Source organism: Myodes glareolus, chromosome 1, assembly GCF_982192425.1.
Source record: "Myodes glareolus chromosome 1, mMyoGla1.1, whole genome shotgun sequence".
Lineage (NCBI taxonomy): Eukaryota > Metazoa > Chordata > Mammalia > Rodentia > Cricetidae > Myodes > Myodes glareolus.
The window spans coordinates 66,439,561-66,460,762 of record NC_142026.1 but is presented as its reverse complement, the minus strand read 5'-3'; the positions used below and the strand labels follow the sequence as shown (position 1 = coordinate 66,460,762).

At 40.9% G+C, this 21,202-nt stretch overlaps 1 protein-coding gene across 1 annotated transcript; it reads left to right on the top strand.

Annotated features, from left to right (window-relative positions):
- Positions 1-13,985: 13,985 nt before the first annotated feature.
- LOC146895934 (pregnancy-specific glycoprotein 22-like) lies at positions 13,986-19,231 on the top strand. The gene is made up of 5 exons (XM_085685616.2): positions 13,986-14,049; positions 15,269-15,628; positions 16,061-16,420; positions 17,579-17,938; positions 18,960-19,231. The coding sequence occupies exons 1-5, from the start codon at positions 13,986-13,988 to the stop codon at positions 19,229-19,231; spliced, it is 1,416 nt and encodes a 471-aa protein (XP_085541742.2).
- The last annotated feature ends 1,971 nt before the right edge of the window (positions 19,232-21,202 follow it).

The window sequence follows — 21,202 nt, the reverse complement described above, 5'->3', positions numbered from 1 at the left end:
TATTCAGGACTCCTAATTTCTTCTTCTGTAGGATGGGTCTAGACAGGGTTTCAGATTTGTTTTTGGAAGACCTGGACTAAAGTTGGAAGTAGTGTGAATCCAGAGGATGGACATTCTTAGGAGGAGCCTTGTGCTTAGGAAATTTTGAAGGAAAGCCCTAGGATACTTCTTTTGAGGTTAAAAGAACAGGACACAGTTGTGCAGGATGGTAAATGCCTTTAATCACATCATCACTCAGGAGGCACAGGCAGGTGAATCACTTCCAGCCAGCCTGTTTATGATCAAATTCCAAGACATTTGTCTGGTTAAAAAAAAGGAGAGGACACTTATGTAGGGGGCTGCACCTGCACTTTCTGGCCAGTCACTGTTGTCTAAATCCTACCATCTCTGTCTATATTCTACCGTCTTTCCTAGAGGGTGCAGAGGGGTTTGCTCTTGAGTATAAATTACTTTGATTCAAATAGTCGTCTTCCCTATACACTGTTCTATGGTTCTTTCTCTTGGGGTAATAAAAACAGCCTGAAAAAGAGCATTTTAGGAGAGAGAAAATTCCATTTCCCTATTGGGGTTGTTTTATATTGTATCACTAAAGGAAGTCAAGGCAGAAAACATGTTGCTTGCTGGCTCATTCACTGACTCACACTCTGGATCATGCTTAGCTCGTTTCTTTGACAACCAAGGCCCATCTGCCTAGAAATGATGTTGTTGCAGTGGTTTGTGCCCCTGCATCAATTAGGACAATCACTCACAGAAATATACAGCCTGACCTGATTTGGTTGAGACTCTGTTATTTGTTGTTTGTTTATTTTTGCACCCTGACCACAGTTTCACCTCCTTCCTCTCCTCCCTGAAGCATGATTGATAAAATCTCAGAGACAGAAACTGGGGTTTAACATGAATGTCAGAAAAGCAAATTAGCTAGCCACTGTCTTTTACCTCTATCTCAGTCCCAAATGGCAATCCTGCCCTCAGGAATCTCAGAATAAGACTGATCCTGTGAGCTGTCTCTCACATTTTATAATCCTCTCTAGTTCTGGGATTAAGAGTATGCACCACTATCACCTGGTTTCTGTGGCAAGCTGGTGTGGCTATTGGGATTAAAGGTGTTTGTCATTGCTGCCTGGTCTGTAAGGCTGCCCAGTGTGGATGTTTCTAATCCTTGGGCAAGCTTTATTTATTAAAACATGAATGAAATGCCACTACATTTCCCCTTTTTGTCTAAAATAAAAAATGCTATAACCAATATAAGAAAAACTATATATAATAAGCACAATGACTATATACGATATATACAGGAAATAAATATGTCAACAATATCTAGTCCATTTGCACTTGCCAAATTCAGAGAAATACTCCATATCTTTGTGATTTTGTTGAGTTCAAAGTCTTATACCTAATTCACTTTCTATCATAATTTGGTTTCTGTGCCAGGTAAACAAGGAAAACAATAATTATCTAGTCTTCAAATCCCTCAGAGACCCAAGAAGGAAACAATATTATATACATAAACAGGAAGTGCATTGTAAGCAACTTCCAAAGTTCTAGAAAAGCCAGAGTTTTCTTGCTGCCTGGACAGTCACCCAAAGTTTTTGTGTAATGTTGGGGCAGTCATCTTCAGTCTATAGGCCCATAATATCTGGTATACTTTTCAGAGAAGCAGGAAATTTGAAGTTCTGTTCTTCCTTGTACTGGCAAAGTTCATCAGTTGCTTTCTTCTGTGTCCTTCAGAATGTCTGGCAGTTTTTTTTCTGTGGACCAGGAACCCCAAAGGACCATTTTGTCTTTTGGAAAACACAGCAGCCACTTTTCTGTGGGTCTTACAATCCAGTTCATAGATTATACCATTAAGCAGTCAAGACAAGATCAATTTCTTGCCCAAATGCCTATCCTAGTCACATTGAAGGCAAATTCCATAACAAGTCTCTTTGATACCCATTAACCTCTCTGAAGTAATTGGTGCTGCCAGAAGTAGACTTGTCTCATTGTCATAAAAATGAAACACTGGCTTATTAAAACATTTTATTTTATTTTCTTTTTTTAATTTATTTATCTATTAAAAATTTCCCCAACTCTCTTTTCCCTCCCCCTCCTCTACTCCCTCTCCAGTCCTAAGAGCAGTCAGGGTTCCCTGCCCTGTGGGAAGTCCAAGGTCCCCCCGCCCCCTCCACCCAGGTCTATGAAGGTGAACATCCAAACAAACCAGGCTCCCACAAAGCCAGTCCATGCAGTAGAATCAAAACCCAGTGCCATTGTACTGGCTTCTCAGTCAACCTTCATTGACAGCCTCATTCCGAGAGTCCAGTTTGATCACTTGCTCCATCACTCCCAGTTCAGCTGGCCTTGATGAACTCCCGTTAGATCAGTCCCACCGTCTCAGTGGGTGGATGCACCCATTGCGGTTCTGACTTCCTTGATCGTGTTCTCCCTCCTTCTGCTCCTCATTTGGACTTTGGGAGCTCAGTCCAGTGCTCCAGTGTGGGTCTCTGTCTCTATCTCCATCCATAACCAGATGAAGGTTCTATGGTGATATGCAAGATATTCATCAGTGTGGCTATGGGAGAAGTCTAGTTCAGGAATCCTTTCCTCTGCTGCCCCTCAGGGTTCAGAACAGGATACTTACACCAAGCAAAACTGGATAAAAGGGGTCTGAGGTTGAACAAATCACCTCAAACATGTTTCCTCCTCGCATGTCTTTATTCTTCAATAAAGAGTTTCCATTCTCTTCAAGGTTTTCAGTTTGTATACACATACAGACACAATTAGCAATTATTTAGGCAATAGCAATGATACCAATCATGCATTTCACATTCCAGGAAAACAGATAAATCTGACAAAGTGGGTTCCTGTTAGCTTACTATGTCTCAGAGGAGGCATGACTGAAGCTCCCCTGTAGTTACTGGGAGAATTAATTAAGGATCGTGGCTTTAAATCAGTCAAGAATTCTAAGAAGAAGAAAAATGGGGGATTTCTTTTACTAACTACATTTCCTAAAGGTAAATAGTTAAGCTAGAAGTTTGTAATTAATAAATGCAATAAAAACAGAGATGAATACATGGCAGTGTCATTGCGCTTTCTGAGTTCTTCCTCTTCCTTCTGCTGCAGCTCTGGAGACAACTTTATGGTAACTATGGCAACCAACTTTCATCATGGGAATAAAGCTATGATGCTTGATTTTCATTGGCATTTTTTAAAAGATTTATTTATTTATTTATTTATTTATTTATTTATTTATTTATTTATTTATTATGTACACAGTATTCAGCTTCCATGCCTGCAGGCCAGAAGAGGGCACCAGATCTCATTACAGGTGGTTGTGAGCCACCATGTGGTTGCTGGGAATTGAACTCAGGACCTCCGGAAGAACAGTCAGTGCTCTTAACCTCTGAGCCATCTCTCCTGCTGCTGTGGGAGTACCTTCCGCTCCTTCAGCCTATAGTCGCTGAAGTACTAGCCCACAATGCTGCGGGAGCGCATTCTGCTCCTTCAGCCAATAGCTGCTGAAATACCAGCCCACTTGGGTGTGGTATATTTCTCTTTAAAAAAGAGAGTGAGCCGAGGTTTGCTGCTCTTTCTTGCCGCTATTTTTAAAAAGGAGAGCGAGCCGAGGCTTGCCGCTCTTTCTTGCCACTCTTTTTTGGCTTAGCGATCCAAGCTTTCCCTCTGTATTTCTAGGGGCAAAGGCACAGTTAATTTCCTAGATTAAGATCTTGTGTCAAATGAAACTGAGGTGAAGATCAGTACAGAATATTAATAGCTTATTAGGGTAGAACCAAGGTCAATAGGTTACACTGTCCTGAGTCAGCTGCTAGAGAATTCAGGGCTTCCCAGCCCTGCTAATCAATAAGGGCATATATTTTGTCTTCTACTCAGTGCCTGTCTTTTGAGATTCTCATGTGGTCTATTTGCAAAACTCCTTTCCTTGTCAGATGTCCTTCCATAAAGGATAATTGTGAGTAACTGTTTTTATATAGATTTGACTATGAGAACAAAGGTTTCTTTGATTGGGTGAATACTTTTACACCAAGGCCCTACAGTGCAAGAAAAGTTTATCCAGCTACCAGTACAGAAAAAGTTATGCTCAGTGAATGATTAACTACATTGCTGATGATTTTTGGAATGAAACCCTCTATGGAAAGGGGTGGAACACTGTGACTTAACAAGGGTCATCACAGAAATGACAGTGACAGATATTCAAAAGTCAGGTATTCCTAAAGCTCTACAAATGGGTTTCCTCACTGGATTACTTCCATGAGTTAGTCTAGAGATATGTTAGCTGTACTTTCACTCTAAAGTCCTGTGGGCTTGTAGCAGAGAGTCCTACATATTCTAGGCAACAGGAAATGGTCTGTCTGCCATAAAAGCAAAGGTTTAGCAAAAGATACCTCAAAACCCACTCCTACAGTGATATACTTCTTCCAACAGGGCCACACCTCCTAAGAGTATCACTCCTCTTGGATGCCATTTTCTTACAATCTACCATTCTTGGTTAGAGCCACACTACGATATTTTCTATTTTTTTTTTGTGGATACTGTGAAGGGGGTTTTATCCCTGATTTTTTCATAGCCCATTATCATTTGTGTGTAGGAGAGCTACTGATTTTTGAGTTACTTTTGTAATTATCCATTTCCCTGTAGGTGTTTATCAGCTCTATGTATGCTCTGATAGAATCTTGGGACTTGGTTATGTAAACAATAATATCATCTGCCAATAGGGATACTTTGAATTTTTCCTTTCTGATTTATCCCCTTGATCTATTTCAATTGTCTTGTTGCTCAAGCTAAAACTTCAAGTACTTAAAAAGATACAGAGAGAGTGGAAAGTCTTGTCTTGTCCACGATTTTATTGAAAGTGCTTTGAGGTTCTCTTCATTTAATTTGATGTTGGCTGTTAGTTTGCTGTATACGGCCTTTATTATGCTTAGGTATGGCCTTATATCCCTATTCTCTCCAAGACATTTATCATGAAGGACTGTTATGTATTTGCAAAGGCCTTTTCAGCATCAAATGAGATGATCACATAGAGTTTTCTACTTTCAGTTTCTTTATATTGTGGGTTACATTGACAGATTTTCTTATGTTGAACCATTTTAGATTCTCTGGAATTAATCCCACTAGATCATGTAGGATCATCTTTTTGATGTCAATTTGGATTCTGTTTGTGAGTTTTTATTGGGTATTTTTACATCTATGTTTCTGAAGGAAACAGATCTGTAATTCTTTTTTTTGTTGACAATGTGTGGTTTGTTCTTTGATGACTATGAAATGTCCTTTTCCATATCTTTGGATTAATTTTATTTTAAGTCTATTTTATTACATATTAGGATAGATATACCAGCTTGTTCCTTAGGTGTGTTTTTTTAAAACTTGTTTTCTAACTCTTTACTCTGTTTTAATAACGAGCCTCTGTTGAGGTTGGGAGCTAATTTTGGGGACGTTAGATTTGCTTTTGGTGTAACAGGGGGTCTCTGTTTTTCTTACTGGTATGGCCTGCATCTCTTCTTTAGATTGATGTGGTCTGTGTCTGAGCTGAGGAAGTCTCTGCGAAATAGAGTCAGGACGCATTAAACAATGGAATTGGTGGTCTGGGACAGATTACTCTGTGGGGTGGCTCTTTGAGAGCATAATCTAGGGAGTCTTGCATTTCAGTTAGCAGGCTTGTCATTTTCCTGTTTTTCTGACAAGTGTGCCCTGTGCCTCAAACTCTGCTTTCCCCTAAGGTGATTTTGGGCAGTGTCAGCTTGAAAGTTAATGGTAACTAGGACATTGTTTTAAACTTATGTGTTATCCCTCTCCCGCATAGAGCTTTGGTGGAAGTTTCCCATTCTCTGAGTGCCCCTCTTTGTTTGCCATAGACATCTCACATGTTGGTGTCTAAGTATAGTTAGAGTATTGCTCAAGGACATCTACCCTAAGTGTCATTTTTCCCAGTTCCCAGATACTGAGCTCAGGGATATTGTGATCTCTACCACAGAATTTGTGAAGAGTTAATGAAACTGCATCATCAAAACATAAGTTTCATCCTGACACAGGACAGGCCTCCCAGGCACATTCATCACCTGCCTCTTCTGGCTCCATTGGAACAAGGGCAGAAGTTAATTGCCAGCTGAGAAAGACAGGATCTGCAAGCATTTGGGATAAAGGAACATGACCCAAAGTTCTGAGTGTTCTTTCTGGGTCATAGAGATCATGTTAGCAAACGGGGATAAAAGAGTGTATGAGTTAGTGACAGAAAGAAAAATCTACTTATCCTTAAGTAAAGTCTCTAAGTCTGGGACATTTCTCTCTCCTGGGAGAAACCCTTCCAATTGATATTTCAATATCAGTCCAAGGTGAGCCAAGAGAAATAAGAGATGCCAGGAGGGGAGGAAGAATCATAAGTGGAATCTCATAGGAGGATTGGAATTTTTTGTGACCATGACACAGGCTGAGAATTAATTTCTGTATCTATCCATAAAGCTGTAAATGGAAGTTTCTGTTCTGCCTGCAGTAGTTCAGTCCCAAAGAATCATACAGAAACTACATTAATTATAACCCCATTTGTCTGATGGCTCAGGCACATTCCTAATTCATCCTTATATCTTAAATTAAATCATTTCTATTAATCTGTGTATTGGCAAGAGTTTGTGACCTACCTGTAAGTTTCTGGCATTTTTCTCCTTTGACAGCTACATGGTGTGTTCCTGACTCTTCTTTCTTTCTTCCTCTATCTCTGCTCAGATTTCCTGCCTTGATATGTTCTGCCCTGCAATAGGGCAAAGAAGCTTCTTCTTTTAACCAATGATAATAAAACATATTCATAGCATACAGAGGGGAATCCTACATCATAAAACCAAGACTTCACCCAAAGCTCAATGTTGTCCTTTCAGGGATCCTCTTCCCAAGATCTGTGAATTTTTTTCACTTTGGTTCAACTGATGCCAACGGCCGATTCTGGACAAGGGAGATATAGGATCTTCAAGTACTGGTAATGATGTTGGGGATAAAGAGCGCTTAGCATGAAATTTTGGGCTGTCCACTGGTAAGTCAAGAGTGCTGTGTAGGTGGGTGAGAGGTATCATTGTAAAAGATTAAGGAGGGAGGGGGAGGTAGGAGGGTGAGTGGGAGAGCAGGAGGGAATAGGAGGAGCGGAGGAATTGCAAATATTTGAATGGAAAAATTAAAAAAAAAGAACTCTTAGCATGAAAGTTTGAGCTGTCCACTGGTAAGTCAAGCGTGCTGTGCAGGTGGGTGAGTGGCATCATTGTAAAAGAGGTGGAGGCTTGACTCTGGATACTAATAGTTATCTGAGAGGATATGATTAGATCATCTGAACCCTCTGCAGCAAACTTAATAAAGCCACATGTGATACCTGCAAAGAAAAGGGAAAATCCTGTTGTTTGGAACACTCTAGTATCTCTTCTATTCCCTTAGTTGTGCATGTATCACCCACAGCTGATGTGCAGATTATTAGAGGAGTATTCATATAGCATACACAATCCTTGATCCATTACTGGCACAACACACAAGAGAATCCACTGGACTCTCATGTGTGCACTGAGTCTGAGCTTGAGATTTCCCGTCTTCATCACCCTAGGCCTCACTATAAAGGAGAAGTCCCCCACAGCATTCTAGCTCAATGCTGGTTGTAGCTTGTGATGGTGGCCTCAGGTAACAGTGTTTTGTAGACGACAGAGAGAAGATGGCCTGCTGTGGTAGTTCTGACCCTTACAAAGGTCTCTTCCAACTAGTGTTGGTTTTTCTAACTTTCACCCACACTCCAACTCCTTAGAGAACTAGGCAGAAGAAGAATCACAGGCAGATGCACGAGGAGTTGAGTGTTCAGAGATGGTAGTTCTCCTGTGTTGTGTGGGAGAAACAGTTTTCATCATGTGTGAGATGAGATGCAGAACTTGATGATACAGACTTAGGATTTAGAGTCAGATACCCATTGTCTCTTCTGGATATCACTGACACACTGCCTGCCTTTTACTAAAGAATGCTGTGTCCCTCTTGCTGTACTGGTATCCACTGCTGAGCCGGGGCCAGTGCCCTCCAAGACAATGATATTTAAAGATGTTCTTCAGATAGGACAGAATAATTTTTCCTATTTAACTTCCCTGACAAATACCTACAAAACAGTTCTCAGGACTTGTGTGCACAGAAATCTCACACATAAAACCAGAAATGGGCCTGTCATTAGATAAATTAGCAGACTATGTCATAATATTTACCAATCTTGTTAGGTGTTTGATGGTGAGTGAAATGAGACACGGATACCTGAATTCAAGGAATGAGTCATAGAATGTTCTTGGAGAGGGAATATAATAGTTTAAAGGTAAGCTTGAAACAGAACCATTGTCTTGGCCCGTCATACTTTGTTTTGTACAGTTAAGGGCCATAACAATATATTTTCTGAAATGCAGGTTGCTGTTTCCTTCTTTCCTTCTTTCTATCCTTCTTTCCTTCCTTCCTTCTTCCTTCCTCCTTCCCTCCTTCCCTTCCTTCCTTTTCTCCTCCTTTCCTTTGTTTATTTCTTTCTCTTCAGGTGTATGAAAAGTTATTTTTACTGCATGTATATTTGTATGCCGCAACTATGCCCAGTGCTCACAGAAGCCAGAAAAGGGCATTGTATATCCTGGAAGTGGAATTACAGATAGGTTATGAGATGTTTTGGGTGTGCTGAATACAGAACTTAGATCGTCTACAAAAGCAATCAGAGCTCTTAATTACTGAGCCATCTCTCCAGCACTCCCAGGTGAATGTTTTCAGAGGCAGATCTGACTGGTAGAGTGTCATGAACAAGACCTTGCTGGAACTATGAATGGAAGAAGCAGGTGTGTTTTACAGATGTGGATTAAAAATTTAGGACCCTCACGTTCTCCATATGATACTATTGTTACTAATACCTAGGATTTAAGGTCAATCCCCAAATGGAGTGCTTCTCTAAAGAGTACAATGGAAATTTATGAGAGACAGATGCTAAACTTGTTTAAAACCAGTGACTCCCTGAGCAGAACCCTATGTTAATTGCAGAATATTTTGCAAGGTTCAAAGCAAATCCCTGTCCTTCACCTTTCTGGAGTAGTAATAACAGCATGCTAGGAATCACAGAATTTCCCATCCAGTAGATTATCTTGGGAGTCCTGGGATTTGGTAGAATTATCCAGAAGTGTTGTAGATCAAAATTGAACTCTCCATTTGTTTTCACCTCACAGAACAGCCATATTCCCAAGCTTTCAATGGCCAAGAATAACACCTGTGAAAAACAGCTGATCCTGCTACACATACACCCGAGGAGGCTCCGAGGGTGCAGACACTAGATACGTGGTTGTACATATAGAGAGATTATCTGTTACCCATGACCTGTGAGACAGATGTACACACTATGATTTCTGTATCTCTTTCCAGTAATAATACACATTGTTAATGTATTTTGCCATGGTGATAAGGTAGTCTCAAACACAAACATGTCCCTGACACTGGAACAGGACAGCTGTCCAGATCAGCACCATCTGTTACTACTTGCCAACAGGAGAACATTTGCTAGAATTAATCTCAAAGGGTCTGGGGCCATAAGGAGGACCTGTGGCTTCTGGTCCTCTTCTTAGGCTCCATAAATTTCCTGTAAAGTCACATAAGTTCATTAGAAGAGCTGGCGAAGGGCCTGGGCAATGGAACAGCTCGGTTCTTCATAATGAGACTCAGAAGAAGATGTCCATTTGGCTAGTTGATGCCTAGGGACTTGTGAAGTCCTCTGGAGATGGAGTTAGGTAACCTAGTGAGGTCTCTTCACATAGGTGCTTGGAACCCAACTCAGGTCCTTTGGAAGAGTAGCATGTGCTATTAAACACTGGGCCTTATCTCTGGCCCTCCTTTATCATTCTTTTCCTTTTACCCTTTGTGGTTCCATTCAACTCCTGAATTCATCTCCCAACTATCTGTCTGCATTCTGGTCAATTGCAGCTAGGGCTTTGGGAGGGCAGAATGCCCTTGCTGTATTTAGATGTTCCAAGTCCTAGAAATGGCTCAGATACCTGTGGATGAATAGGAATGATGGAGTTAATGAGTGAAGAATCATACAAGGGAACTTATTTGAAGGAATCTCATGTTGGCAGATAACAAGATAGATTAATGACTTGGTTTGAGTTTTATTTTACCATTACTTATGCATTTTAGATATGTGTATGAGAGATAGTAGCAAAACTTCTGAATTAAATCATCCAATATCCTTTGCAGATATACTGACCTCAGAATGGAAACCAGGGCATGTGTTATATTGAAGAAGAGGTTTTGCTTTTGTTTCCACAGGAGAAGAAAGGCTATGGATACCATCAAAATTGATGAAGATTTGACTTGAATAAGAGATACTTCATAATTACAAGAGATCATCAAATAGCATGGCTGTTTAATCTTCCTTCCTAGATTTAATCTACCTACACTAGGTAGGTAGTTTAACCTACCTAGAAAACTAGTAAATGCTTTTCACTTTATCAGATATAAAGAGAACATCCCCAAAATTAGGGTTGGTGAAGGATTGTGTTTCTGTCATTTCTGAAGAATAAAGGTATCCAGATAACGAATCTGAAGACCACTGAACAAATGAGACATCTGAAGAGAAAGGACAAATCATCCAGAAAAAATGCCTCAAGAGAAAGAGTAAATTGGCCTATTGGCATATTACATGTCTGACAGGATAAAATTTAATAAATCTTTCCAAGTGTTTGTTTCTGTGGTTTTCTACAGACATATAATGCAAATTGTCTTTTTGTCGTTGCAGTAAAATTCAAGATTAAAGCTCTCTTTGGCAATGTGCTAGACTTTGTTGACTCTATGGGAAGCCTTACCTTCCATGAGGAGTGGATGGGGGAAAGGTGGGCGGAGCAGGAGAAGGTGGGAAGTGGGAACTAGAATTGGCATGTAAAATTAGAAAAGATTGTTGTTTTTTAAAATAAATAAATAAAGAAAGAAAATTTAAAAGTCTGTCTTTGGAGTTGAAATGTGGCTTTCTTTTTATCTAAATCCAAGCATGCTTATTAAAGTGAAATCCAAAATCTCTATCTCATGTCAGAAGAGCCACCTGATATGGGACAGAAGAAAAACAAATATTTAAGTACTATTTTATTGCCACTAATCTCATAATCTATATTGTATCTTTAAAGCTTTTCTTAAGGCAAACATATTATCACAAAATTTATAAGATTAATATATATGTATTTTAAAGTTTTGTCATGATATTAATGGTCATATATAGTACTAATTAATTCTAGCCAAAAGCTTCATCTACCCTCCCAGTACGTGATTTCGGGTTTGAGTCCCTATCAGTTTTATGTAGTGAACCATGACCATGCCAAACAGTGACCTCTGAATGATGAGGCCCCACAAAGATTCCTCCAGTACTATAATACCACTAAACTGAAAAATACTACCCAAAGCTTGGCTTTGGACTACAAACTGCTCAGAACAATTTCTAGGTGGCTAGTTCAGATGATCCAGCTTCACAGACTACTTCAGTTAGGACTTGAGACAAGCCCATTACACAGAAACTAGACAACAAGTGATAGAGCCATCTATCCCAGGGCTTGATAACTAACCTAAATTTTTCTTTTCCAGAGCCCCCAAAGATGTTGTCATCCCATATATATATATATATATATATATATATATACATATATATACATATTATATAATAATATATATAATATGTGTGTGTGTGTGCATGCTTGTTTTTCTTTTCAAAACAAGAACCTGAATCTAATCTATTTTGTTTCGCTTTTTACCTGATCATTACCAATAACAGCTTGTAATCAACCACCCTAAACAACGACAAACATTTATAACCCATTGAACTACCATTTTATACCACCTACACCACTGCTTGGGAATGCAGGTATCATGTTCTTAAATTTACTTCCTGCATCCCCAGACTTCTATACCCAGCAAAGCTTTCTTTCACCATCGATGAAGAAAACAAGATATTCTATGACAAAAACAGATTTAAACAATACGTATCCACAAACACAACCTTACAGAAAGCATTAGAAGAAAAACTTCAACCAAAGAAAGCTAACACCACCCACAATAATGCAGACATCTGATAACCCTCCAACAACTCAACTCAAAGAAGGGAAACACACAAACACTACCACCAGGAAAAGTAACTGGAGTTAGCAACTACTGGTCATTAATATCACTTAATATCAATGGACTCAATTAAACTATAAAAAGTCAGGTTAAGAGAATGGATACAAAAACAGGATACAGCATTGTCCTATTTACAAGAAACACACCTCACCCTCACAGACAGCTACTACCTCAGAGTAAAGGGTTGGGAAAAGGTTTTCCAATCAAGTGGAGCTAAGAAATGAGCGGGTGTGGCTATACTAATATCTAACAAAATTGATTTCAAACTAAAATCAGTCAGAAGAGATGGAGAAGGACACTTTATAATCAAAACAGGAACAATTCAAAATGAGGTCTGTCTCAATCCTAAATATATATGTCCCTAATATAAAAGCATACACATACGTAAAAGAAACATTACTAAAACTCAAATCACACATCAAAGCCTACACCCTAATAGAAGGATGAGAACTAACAGATGTAGTGAATCAAATGGACTTAGAAGACATATATAGAACATTTCACCCAGACTGGAAAGAATATACCTTCTTCCCAGCACATCGTGGAACCTTCTCAAAAAGTGATTACATACTTGGTAACAAAGCAAACATCTACAGATACAAAAAAAATTGGAGTCAACACCTGTGTATTATCGGATCGCCACAGAGTAAAGCTAGAATTTAACAACAATAGCACTCCCAGAGAGCTTATGAACTCATGGAAACTGAACAGTAAACTACTGAACCACCCCTGGGTCAGGGAAGAAATAAAGAAAGAAATTAAAGTCTTCCTTGAATTCAATGAAAATAAAAACACAACATGCCCAAAGCTATGGGACACTATGAAGGCAGTGTTAGGAGGAAAGTTCATAGCACTAAGTGCCCACATAAAGAAAATGGAGAAAGCTCACATTAGAGACTTAACATCACACCAGAAATCTCTAGAAAAAAAGAAGCAGAGTCACCCAGAAGGTGTAGAAGACTGGAAATAATCAAACTGAAGTTGAAATCAATAAAATAGAAACACAGAAAACAATGAAAAGAATCAATGAAACAAAGAGTTGGTTCTTTGAGAAAATCAACAAGATAGACAAACCACTATCCAAACTAATCAAAAAGCAGAGAGAGAACACCCAAATTAACAAAATCAGAAATGAAAAGAGGGACATAACAACAGACACTGAGGAAATTCAGAGAATCATTAGGTCTTACTACAAAAGCCTGTATGCCACAAAATTGGAAAATGGAAAAGAAATGGATAATTTTTAGATAGATACCATATACCAGAATTAAATCAATACCAGGTGAGCAGTAATTAAAGGCTCCTGGGCCTCTCTCCCAGTTCAGGAATTTGACTGGTGACATTAGTGATAAAAAATTGACCTTCATCCATAGTTATCATACATCTAGTCTCTTTCCTGCCTTCAGAGACATATGTCACTTTCCTCCTGGGATTAAATAAATACAGTCTTTGTCGAGCATTGAGTGCACAGGACAGACAGCGTGCTCAGCTATGTATTTTTTGTCACAGGACACGTAGTTGTGATAAAGGTTCCCTCTGGTGTTAAGACCCAAGGCAAGGACACAGCAGATAACAACTCTCTGAAGAGCCATTGTTCTCTGAGGGTATGGGGATGCTTATCAACATTGTTGCTCAATGTGTCGCATGAAGTAGAAACATAAAGGGAAGTCAAGAGTGATAGAGGGCAGTACTGAGAGTGGAAGGGACAAGGCAGTACCTTGGACACAAAATCTACCCTCAGCCGCCCACTGGGTTCTGGGAAGTGTTCCTGTCTGAGAGGAAACTCAAAGAACAGCAGAGACTGAGCTCCTTGCTGGAACTGAAGCTCTTCTCCTAAAAAGGAGGACTGTACAGTGAGAAGGGAGATGGAGGTGTCTTCTGTTCTTCTCTGCAATGGATGTACCTCATGGCAGGGGCTTCTGCTCACAGGTAAGGGTACACACTCTCTGACTGTGAGGGTGGAAGGAAACTTGGAGGCAGGCTGTAGTCTTCTAAGGAGGGCAGGAACCTGAGAGAAGATTTGAGGTTTCTGTTTGCAGTCATGGGGAAGAAGGTACAATGAGGGACTGAGGCTCATCAGCTTGAGCAGACAGATGTGATGAGGGGAAGAGACAAGCCTCAAGCACTCAATATAGTCAATTGCTTTGTCTGCAGTGTTCTAAGACAGCTGTTGCCAACCACGATAGCATGACCCTCCAAATAGAAATCAATCAGTGGTGGACCAGAGAGATGGCTGAGTGTGTGGAGATATGACAACCTGAATTTAATCCTCAGCTCCCTCATTGTAGATGGAGAGAACAGATCCCAGAAGGCTCTTTCCTGCCCTCCACACAGGTGCTGTGGTGTATATCTGCAGATGCTAATATTGAGACAAATGTCTTCACATATGTTCTGCGGCATGTACCCACACATGGGCAAACTGAAACATATGCTTCCACACAGATTTTGGCACACTCTTCACGTGAATACACAGAGACACCTGCCTTCAGAAATACACATGTATTATACATGAGTAAATTAAAATAATTTAAATCACACCTGAATATAATTATTGTCATTAACTCCAAACCTGGGAACTATGTAGATAATCTCATGGGGACACACTCCTCTTTCCTTCCTTCCTTCCTTCCTTCCTTCCTTCCTTCCTTCCTTCCTTCTTTCCTTCCTTCCTTCCTTCCTTCTTTCCTTCTTTCCTTCCTTCCTTCCTTCCTTCCTTCCCTTTATCCACTATTCCTGAATCTTTCCCAAGAGCTGAATTTTCCAAAACAGTCACACTAATCCCTGTCCTCACAAGGCCTTGGCTCTTGTGGACCTGACATCAGTGTATCTGCAAAATGAAATCCTGGGTTGACTGAAATTCTAAAGTGGACAGAGAAAAAAAGTCAGAAAGTTAGGACTCTCCAGAGGAGTTCAGAAAGGCATCACATAAAATATTTTATGTGAGGAGTGATATGGGCACACTCACAGGGAAACAGACAGACACCTGAGCAGAGGATTCCTAAGGGAGTTGGACATACAGTGTGAGGCTCTGAGGGACTGAAAATCATGTTGTTCATCAAGAACGGTGGAAACACTTCTATTCCCCCATCTAAGCTGAGTGATGTTCAAATAAACTCAACATTGATGGTTTTTCTCTGCTCCCTTCTAGCCTCCCTTTTAACATGCTGGCACCTGTCCACAGCCGTCCAAGTCAGAATTGAATCTATCCCACCCCAAGTGACTGAAGGAGAAAACGTCCTTTTTCTTGTCCACAATCTGCCAGAGAATCCTCTAGCTTTAATCTGGTGCAAAGACGGGGGAAGTATGAACCATGCAATTGGAACATATTTACTGAACAAAAGTTTAAGTGTACCAGGGCCTTTTCACAGTGGTAGAGAGACAATGTACAGCAATGGATCCCTGCTGCTGAGAAATGTCAACAAGAAGGATACAGGATTCTATACCCTACGAATCTTAAATAGATATATACTTCTTGTGTCAACAACAACCGTGTACCTTCACGTGCACAGTAAGTGATTCTGTGAATTTTGGGTTCTGGGTGGATTTTATTTCATTGGACATACACAGTAGAGTGGCCTGTGCCTCCCTTCCCTGTGCACTGCAACCCAATTTTGTGTTTTGAGTGTTCAGTGCAGGATACACACAGTGCAGAGTAATGACAATAGATCACAGTCCTTCACTTGACTTCTCTTTAGAGACAGGTGGACAGATGGTGGGTAACTCAGTCTAGGATAACAATAACCGGCTATGTATAGACTCCTGGGGCTCTCAAAAGAGTGTGTCCTTGAGAAAGATCCCCCAAAAATCAACATTGGGTGCTTACCTTCACCACGAAGGACAGGGAGAAACTCATATACCTAGGTTGAGCAGCAGACACAGGACCTCATTTTAGCCAAATCCAAAAGTTCAAATTTGGTCGGATCTCTCTCTTCCCTTCTAGCCATCATTTGGACTTGTGGGCGCCATGCCACCTCTCCCCAACCCACTATTGAATCAGTGCCACCCTGCATTACTGAAGGGGGAAGTGTTATTCTACTCGTTAACAATCCACCAGAGAATATTAAAGCCCTTGTCTGGTACAAATGGATGACTGTGTTCAAGAAACTTGAGGTTGGGCGATACATACCAGGCAGGAAAGCAACTGTGTGGGGGCCTGCATACAGTGGCAGAGAGACGTTGCACAGTGATGGATCCCTGCTGCTTCATGGTGTCACGCAGAAAGACCCTGGGGTGTACACTCTTGCTATTCTGAGAACAGATTTGAGACGTGAAGAAGCAGAGGTGCAGCTCCAGGTCCACAGTAAGTGATTCTCTGTGATTGTTCAGTACCTGGTAGGCCTTAGACATACAGGACTGCCGTGGGTGGCCAAGCTGCTCTTCTCTGTATTGTGTTCCCAGATGGAGATTTGTGCACTTAGTGTAGGTCACACTGGTAGAGACAAATGGCCATAGATCAACTTCCATCTTCTGACTCGATCTGCATCAAGGAAGATCTTGATGGAAAACAACTCTGTCTAAGATGTCAGAGTCAGAGCAGTCTCTTGAGGCTCTAGATCAGTCCTGAATTCTGTCATCTTTCCAAGACTGGACTAAAGTGACACAGGGGAGCATTTTCTAGTGCTCTACTCTTACATCCTTTCAATGCTGATAGGGAAAATGGTTTTAGAACATTCATGTCAAACTAGGTTATTTATTAGCTCCAAATTGCGAGTGTCATGAATAAAATCCAGGTACAGAGACCATGAAGGAGTGCTTCCATTTGGCCCGATCTTCATGCTTGCTCAAACAACTCTCTTATATCACCCAGTATTCCTTGCCTGGTGTTTGAACTGCCTGCATTTGTCCAAACCCTTTTGCATCAATTCCAAATTTAAAAATATGTCCTGTAGCTTTGCCCAACCCCCCCCCCCAATCTGGTGGTGGAGTTTTCAACTGTGACCATTTTTTCCAAAATGACTGTAGCTTGTGTCAAGTTGACATAAAACCATTCAGCCTATTACTGAAGCATTTTAAAGACCCAACACTGCCTTGAAGATCAGAGTGCTCCCAGGCCCCAGACCTAATGGATACTCGATAGAGCAAGGACATCTATTACTGAAGTCATGGGTTAAGTGTTGCTTCAAAGTAAACCAAAGAAAAATCCTACAAAGTTCCAGGCCTGTTGAGTTCAGAGGAGTCATCATCTCAAACCCTAGTGTTCATGTGTGCATGCAGTGTCTGAGGGCAGTGGGGGAGCAGCCATGTAAGCACCCTAGGGGCAGTTCCATGCAGAGGACATATCAGGGGCATTTTGGAAAGGAAGAGGTCATGTTTCTATTAACTCTATTAAGTTGGATAGACACACACACCTGCAACTCTAGGTTGAGTGATGAATCCATCTGCTCAGGATGGTGTTTGACATCTTTTCACCAAACACGATGATCCCCATGTGATGGCTTTTTTCTCTTTTCTCTCCCAGCTTCCCATCCTCAGTCCTGCAACCCTTTCACTTCTTCCCAACTCATGATCCAACCAGTGCCTCGCTATGCAGCTGAAGGGGAAGGCGTACTTCTCCAAGTTCATAATCTTCCAGAAGATGTAAAAACCTTTTACTGGCATAAATCAAAGTCTACGACCCCATTCCTTAAAGTTGTAGAATACAGGAGAACCACGAATTCCATCATCTGGGGGCCTGAAGCCAGAAGAAGAGATATAGTGTACAATAATGGATCCCTGATGCTCCAGGATCTCACCGAGAAAGATGCAGGAATCTACACACTAACAATTTTAAACAAAGATTCCAAAATTGAAAAAGGATACGTGGAATTTTATGTAAAGAGTAAGTGACTCTCTATGGTCTCTAACTGCTTGAAGGGCCTGATCTCACTTTATATGCTAACCTGTCAGGATTGGGCTGTTTCTGCCCTCTTCCCCACTGCATTGTGTCCCCACACTGGGGTTTGGGTCTTTATTGCAGGACACACATGGGGTAGAAAAACTTTAATAGATCAGAACCCCACGCTTGCCTTTTTCATATAGAGCTCAGCCTCAGGATGTCAGCTACAGCCCAAACACTTGGAACTCTCACCATGCACATGTCCCAGAAAGATTATGTTGGAGTCAGGCAGTTCTTGGATAGTTAAATCTTGGGGTCTTATCAGAGAGAACCAGAAAGCCCCAACTCTCCAACTTTCCCCTGGCTGGACTAAAGGTGACATTGGGGAGATTTTTCAACTGTTTGTCTAGATTTCATTGGAGCTCACAGGGAACAAGGCTTTACTGATTGTACAAATCATGGGGCTGACTATCCTAAAGTGTAAAACCAGCTGTCTACTGCCCTGAGAGCTGCAGTTTGTTCGGTCACCTGTGCATCTTCTTTTCCTATGACTCAGTGGACAGGTGTCTGGGCCATTAGCCTATTGTTCTGAAGGGTTTATGAGACTTCCCAGGAAGTTCAAGGCACCAAGGGAAGAAATCGAAGAGGTAGCTACTTCCGGTTTCTCCTTCACCTCAGGAGTCCAGACTAGGGAATTGTTTTCTGCAGCTAAATAGTAACAGATGCTGTTGATGTCACCAGCTCTCCCACCCCAATCTTAGACCATTGCTCACAACTAAACTTAACTCATGGACATGGCAATGATCATGCATTGTGTTTCCTATCCCAGTGAAACCGAGACACAGAAAACAGTGCCTGACTCAGGGTCCTACAGTCCCTGAGTGGCAGATCCAAAACACAAGCTATGTGTCTAACCACAGCTACAAATTCCCCCCCACCCGGAAGGTTTATAAAGTCTGAACTAAAGAGAGCCTGGTTGAACTCTCTGGATGACTGCCATTTGGTATTCTCTGTTTCTTCACAGAGTCTGTGACACAGCCCTTTGTGCGAATCAGTGACAACACAGTCACAGGAGGTACATCTGTGATCTTCACCTGCATTTCACCCGACACCGATGCCTCCATCCGTTGGATTTTCAATAACCAGAGTATGCCTCACCTAGGAAGAATGACTCTGTCCCCAACAAAGTGTGGATTCAGAATAGATCCTGTCAGGAGTGAGGATGCTGGAGAATACAAGTGTGAGGTCTCCAACCAAGCCAGTATGAAGACCAGTCTACCAGTCTCCTGGCCGTGATGAGTGAGTGACCTATCCTCTCATTACAGGGTAGAATGCTGACATTTATTTAATCAATGGGGTACAAATGTAGAAAAATTATGTGGTGAAAATGATTAGGTACTACTCAGGTTTAGCCACCATGGTGACTCATGCCTATAGTCCTGGGATACATGTGTGTACAATGGAAGGTCAGGAATTCTAGTGATGTTGTCTTAAAAAGAAATTAAAGACATCAACATGGTAAACAAAAATCTAAAGCCTCAAAAGCTTAGCTTGTGATTCAAATACATAACTATCTCTCAGAATTCATGCAAACTAATTTCAGGAGCCCTAAAGCTTTTGGATGCCCCAAGTCTGCTCTGAAAGTGATGCATTGTTTTCTTTGAGAAAAACATCATCTCATATGAACAAACACATTTTCACCAGTTCACCTAAACTGAATGCTGCCTGCACACCAGCCAGCCATGTGAAGTGAGGAAGAATGACAGGAGAAGGGTCTGTCCATTTTCACTGTGGACATCGCTGGTTTCTTAACAGCTTTGGTCCAGTTTGGTTGATAAACAGAAGTAACATCCTTCACATAAGGGCAGATCACACGGTTTTCATCCTGAAAGTGGACTTCACAGTGGGACTTTGAACATAAGTATTTTTCTGTTAATATGTATTTCTTCCCTTTTTCCTCTCATATATCACATACTGACTGCAGTTAACCCCTCCACCCCCTCCTTTCTAAATTCCACTTTCCCTCTACCTTAGATCTACTCCCCTTCTCTTTCCCTTAAAAAAATGATAGGGATATCTACAGAACATGACATATCAAGTTATGTTAGATTTGCCACCATCCCTCATATCAGAGCTGGAAGAGGCAACCCAGTAGAAAGAAAAGGGTCCAAAGGCAGGCAAAAGTGTCAGAGATGTCCCCCACTTCCACCTTTAGGAGTTCCCGAAGAATCTGCATTACCATAACTTATATTCCAAGGCCCTAGCTCAAACCCATACCAGGTTTATCACTTCAGTCTCTGTGATCCTCTATAAGCCCTGCTCAGTTGTTTCTGTTGTCCATGTGTTCATGGCATCCTTGACCTCTCTGGTTCCTACGATCCATTCTTCTACTATTCTTTGGGGTTCCCCAGGTTCTGCTAAATGTTGATCTGTATATCTCTGCATCTGCTTTCATATTTTTCTGAATGATGGTTCTCTGATAATCATTAGGCTTGACACTGATCTTTTAGTATAACTAAAGTTTATTAGTCAGTATTTCATTGAAATATTTTTTTTCGATCATGTTTGTTTCTCTTCTTAATTTCTGGGCTGTCCAGCTTCTGTCTGCTTCCTAGCCATCCAGGCAAGGTCAGGTCTGGCCTCCCTCTCATGGCATAGACTTTAATTTGAATCAGTTATTAGTTGGAAAATCCCACAAGTTCTCTTCAAACATTACCCCTGTATATATTTCAGGATAGACAAATTGTAGGTCAAATGTTTTGTGGCTGGATTGGTGTCCCAGTCTCCTTGTTAGAGTCTTCTGTGGTTACAGCAGATAACTGGGTCAGGTTACCTATGCCTCACTACTAGGAGTCTTTACCAGGGTCACTCTTGTAGCTTCCAGGGAGATTCCACCTGCTGCCATCCCAACCTGCCCCAATCCATCCACAAGTCTTTTACATTTATTTTTCTAAGGGAGGTACAGGTGTCCTAAGTTGAGTCTTACTTGCCACTTAGCTTCTCTATGCATGTGACCAAACAGGGAATCTATTGGTTTGTGTGCAATATTAGTTTACAGTAGTAGAGCTCAGATGGATGTGTTTGCTCACCAGTTCCAGAAGCTACTGCATAATCTTTAGGATTAAAAAAATACGTCCATGTTATCTGCAGATCTATTTTACAGGTAATTATTTGTCCAAATTTCATTTATTTGTGTTGTCTAATTGTTTTGTCTAGGACATGCAAGAGAATACTGAAGAAAAGTGGCCACCACAGCATTCTTTTGTT

Bases quoted from the DNA above. Each gene is read 5' to 3' on its own strand.
- LOC146895934 (XM_085685616.2), top strand. From the start codon at position 13,986: ATGGAGGTGTCTTCTGTTCTTCTCTGCAATGGATGTACCTCATGGCAG. The intron at 15,629-16,060 runs GTAAGTGATTCT...CTTCCCTTCTAG, and splicing joins CGTGTACCTTCACGTGCACA to CCATCATTTGGACTTGTGGG. The intron at 16,421-17,578 runs GTAAGTGATTCT...TTTCTCTCCCAG, and splicing joins GGTGCAGCTCCAGGTCCACA to CTTCCCATCCTCAGTCCTGC.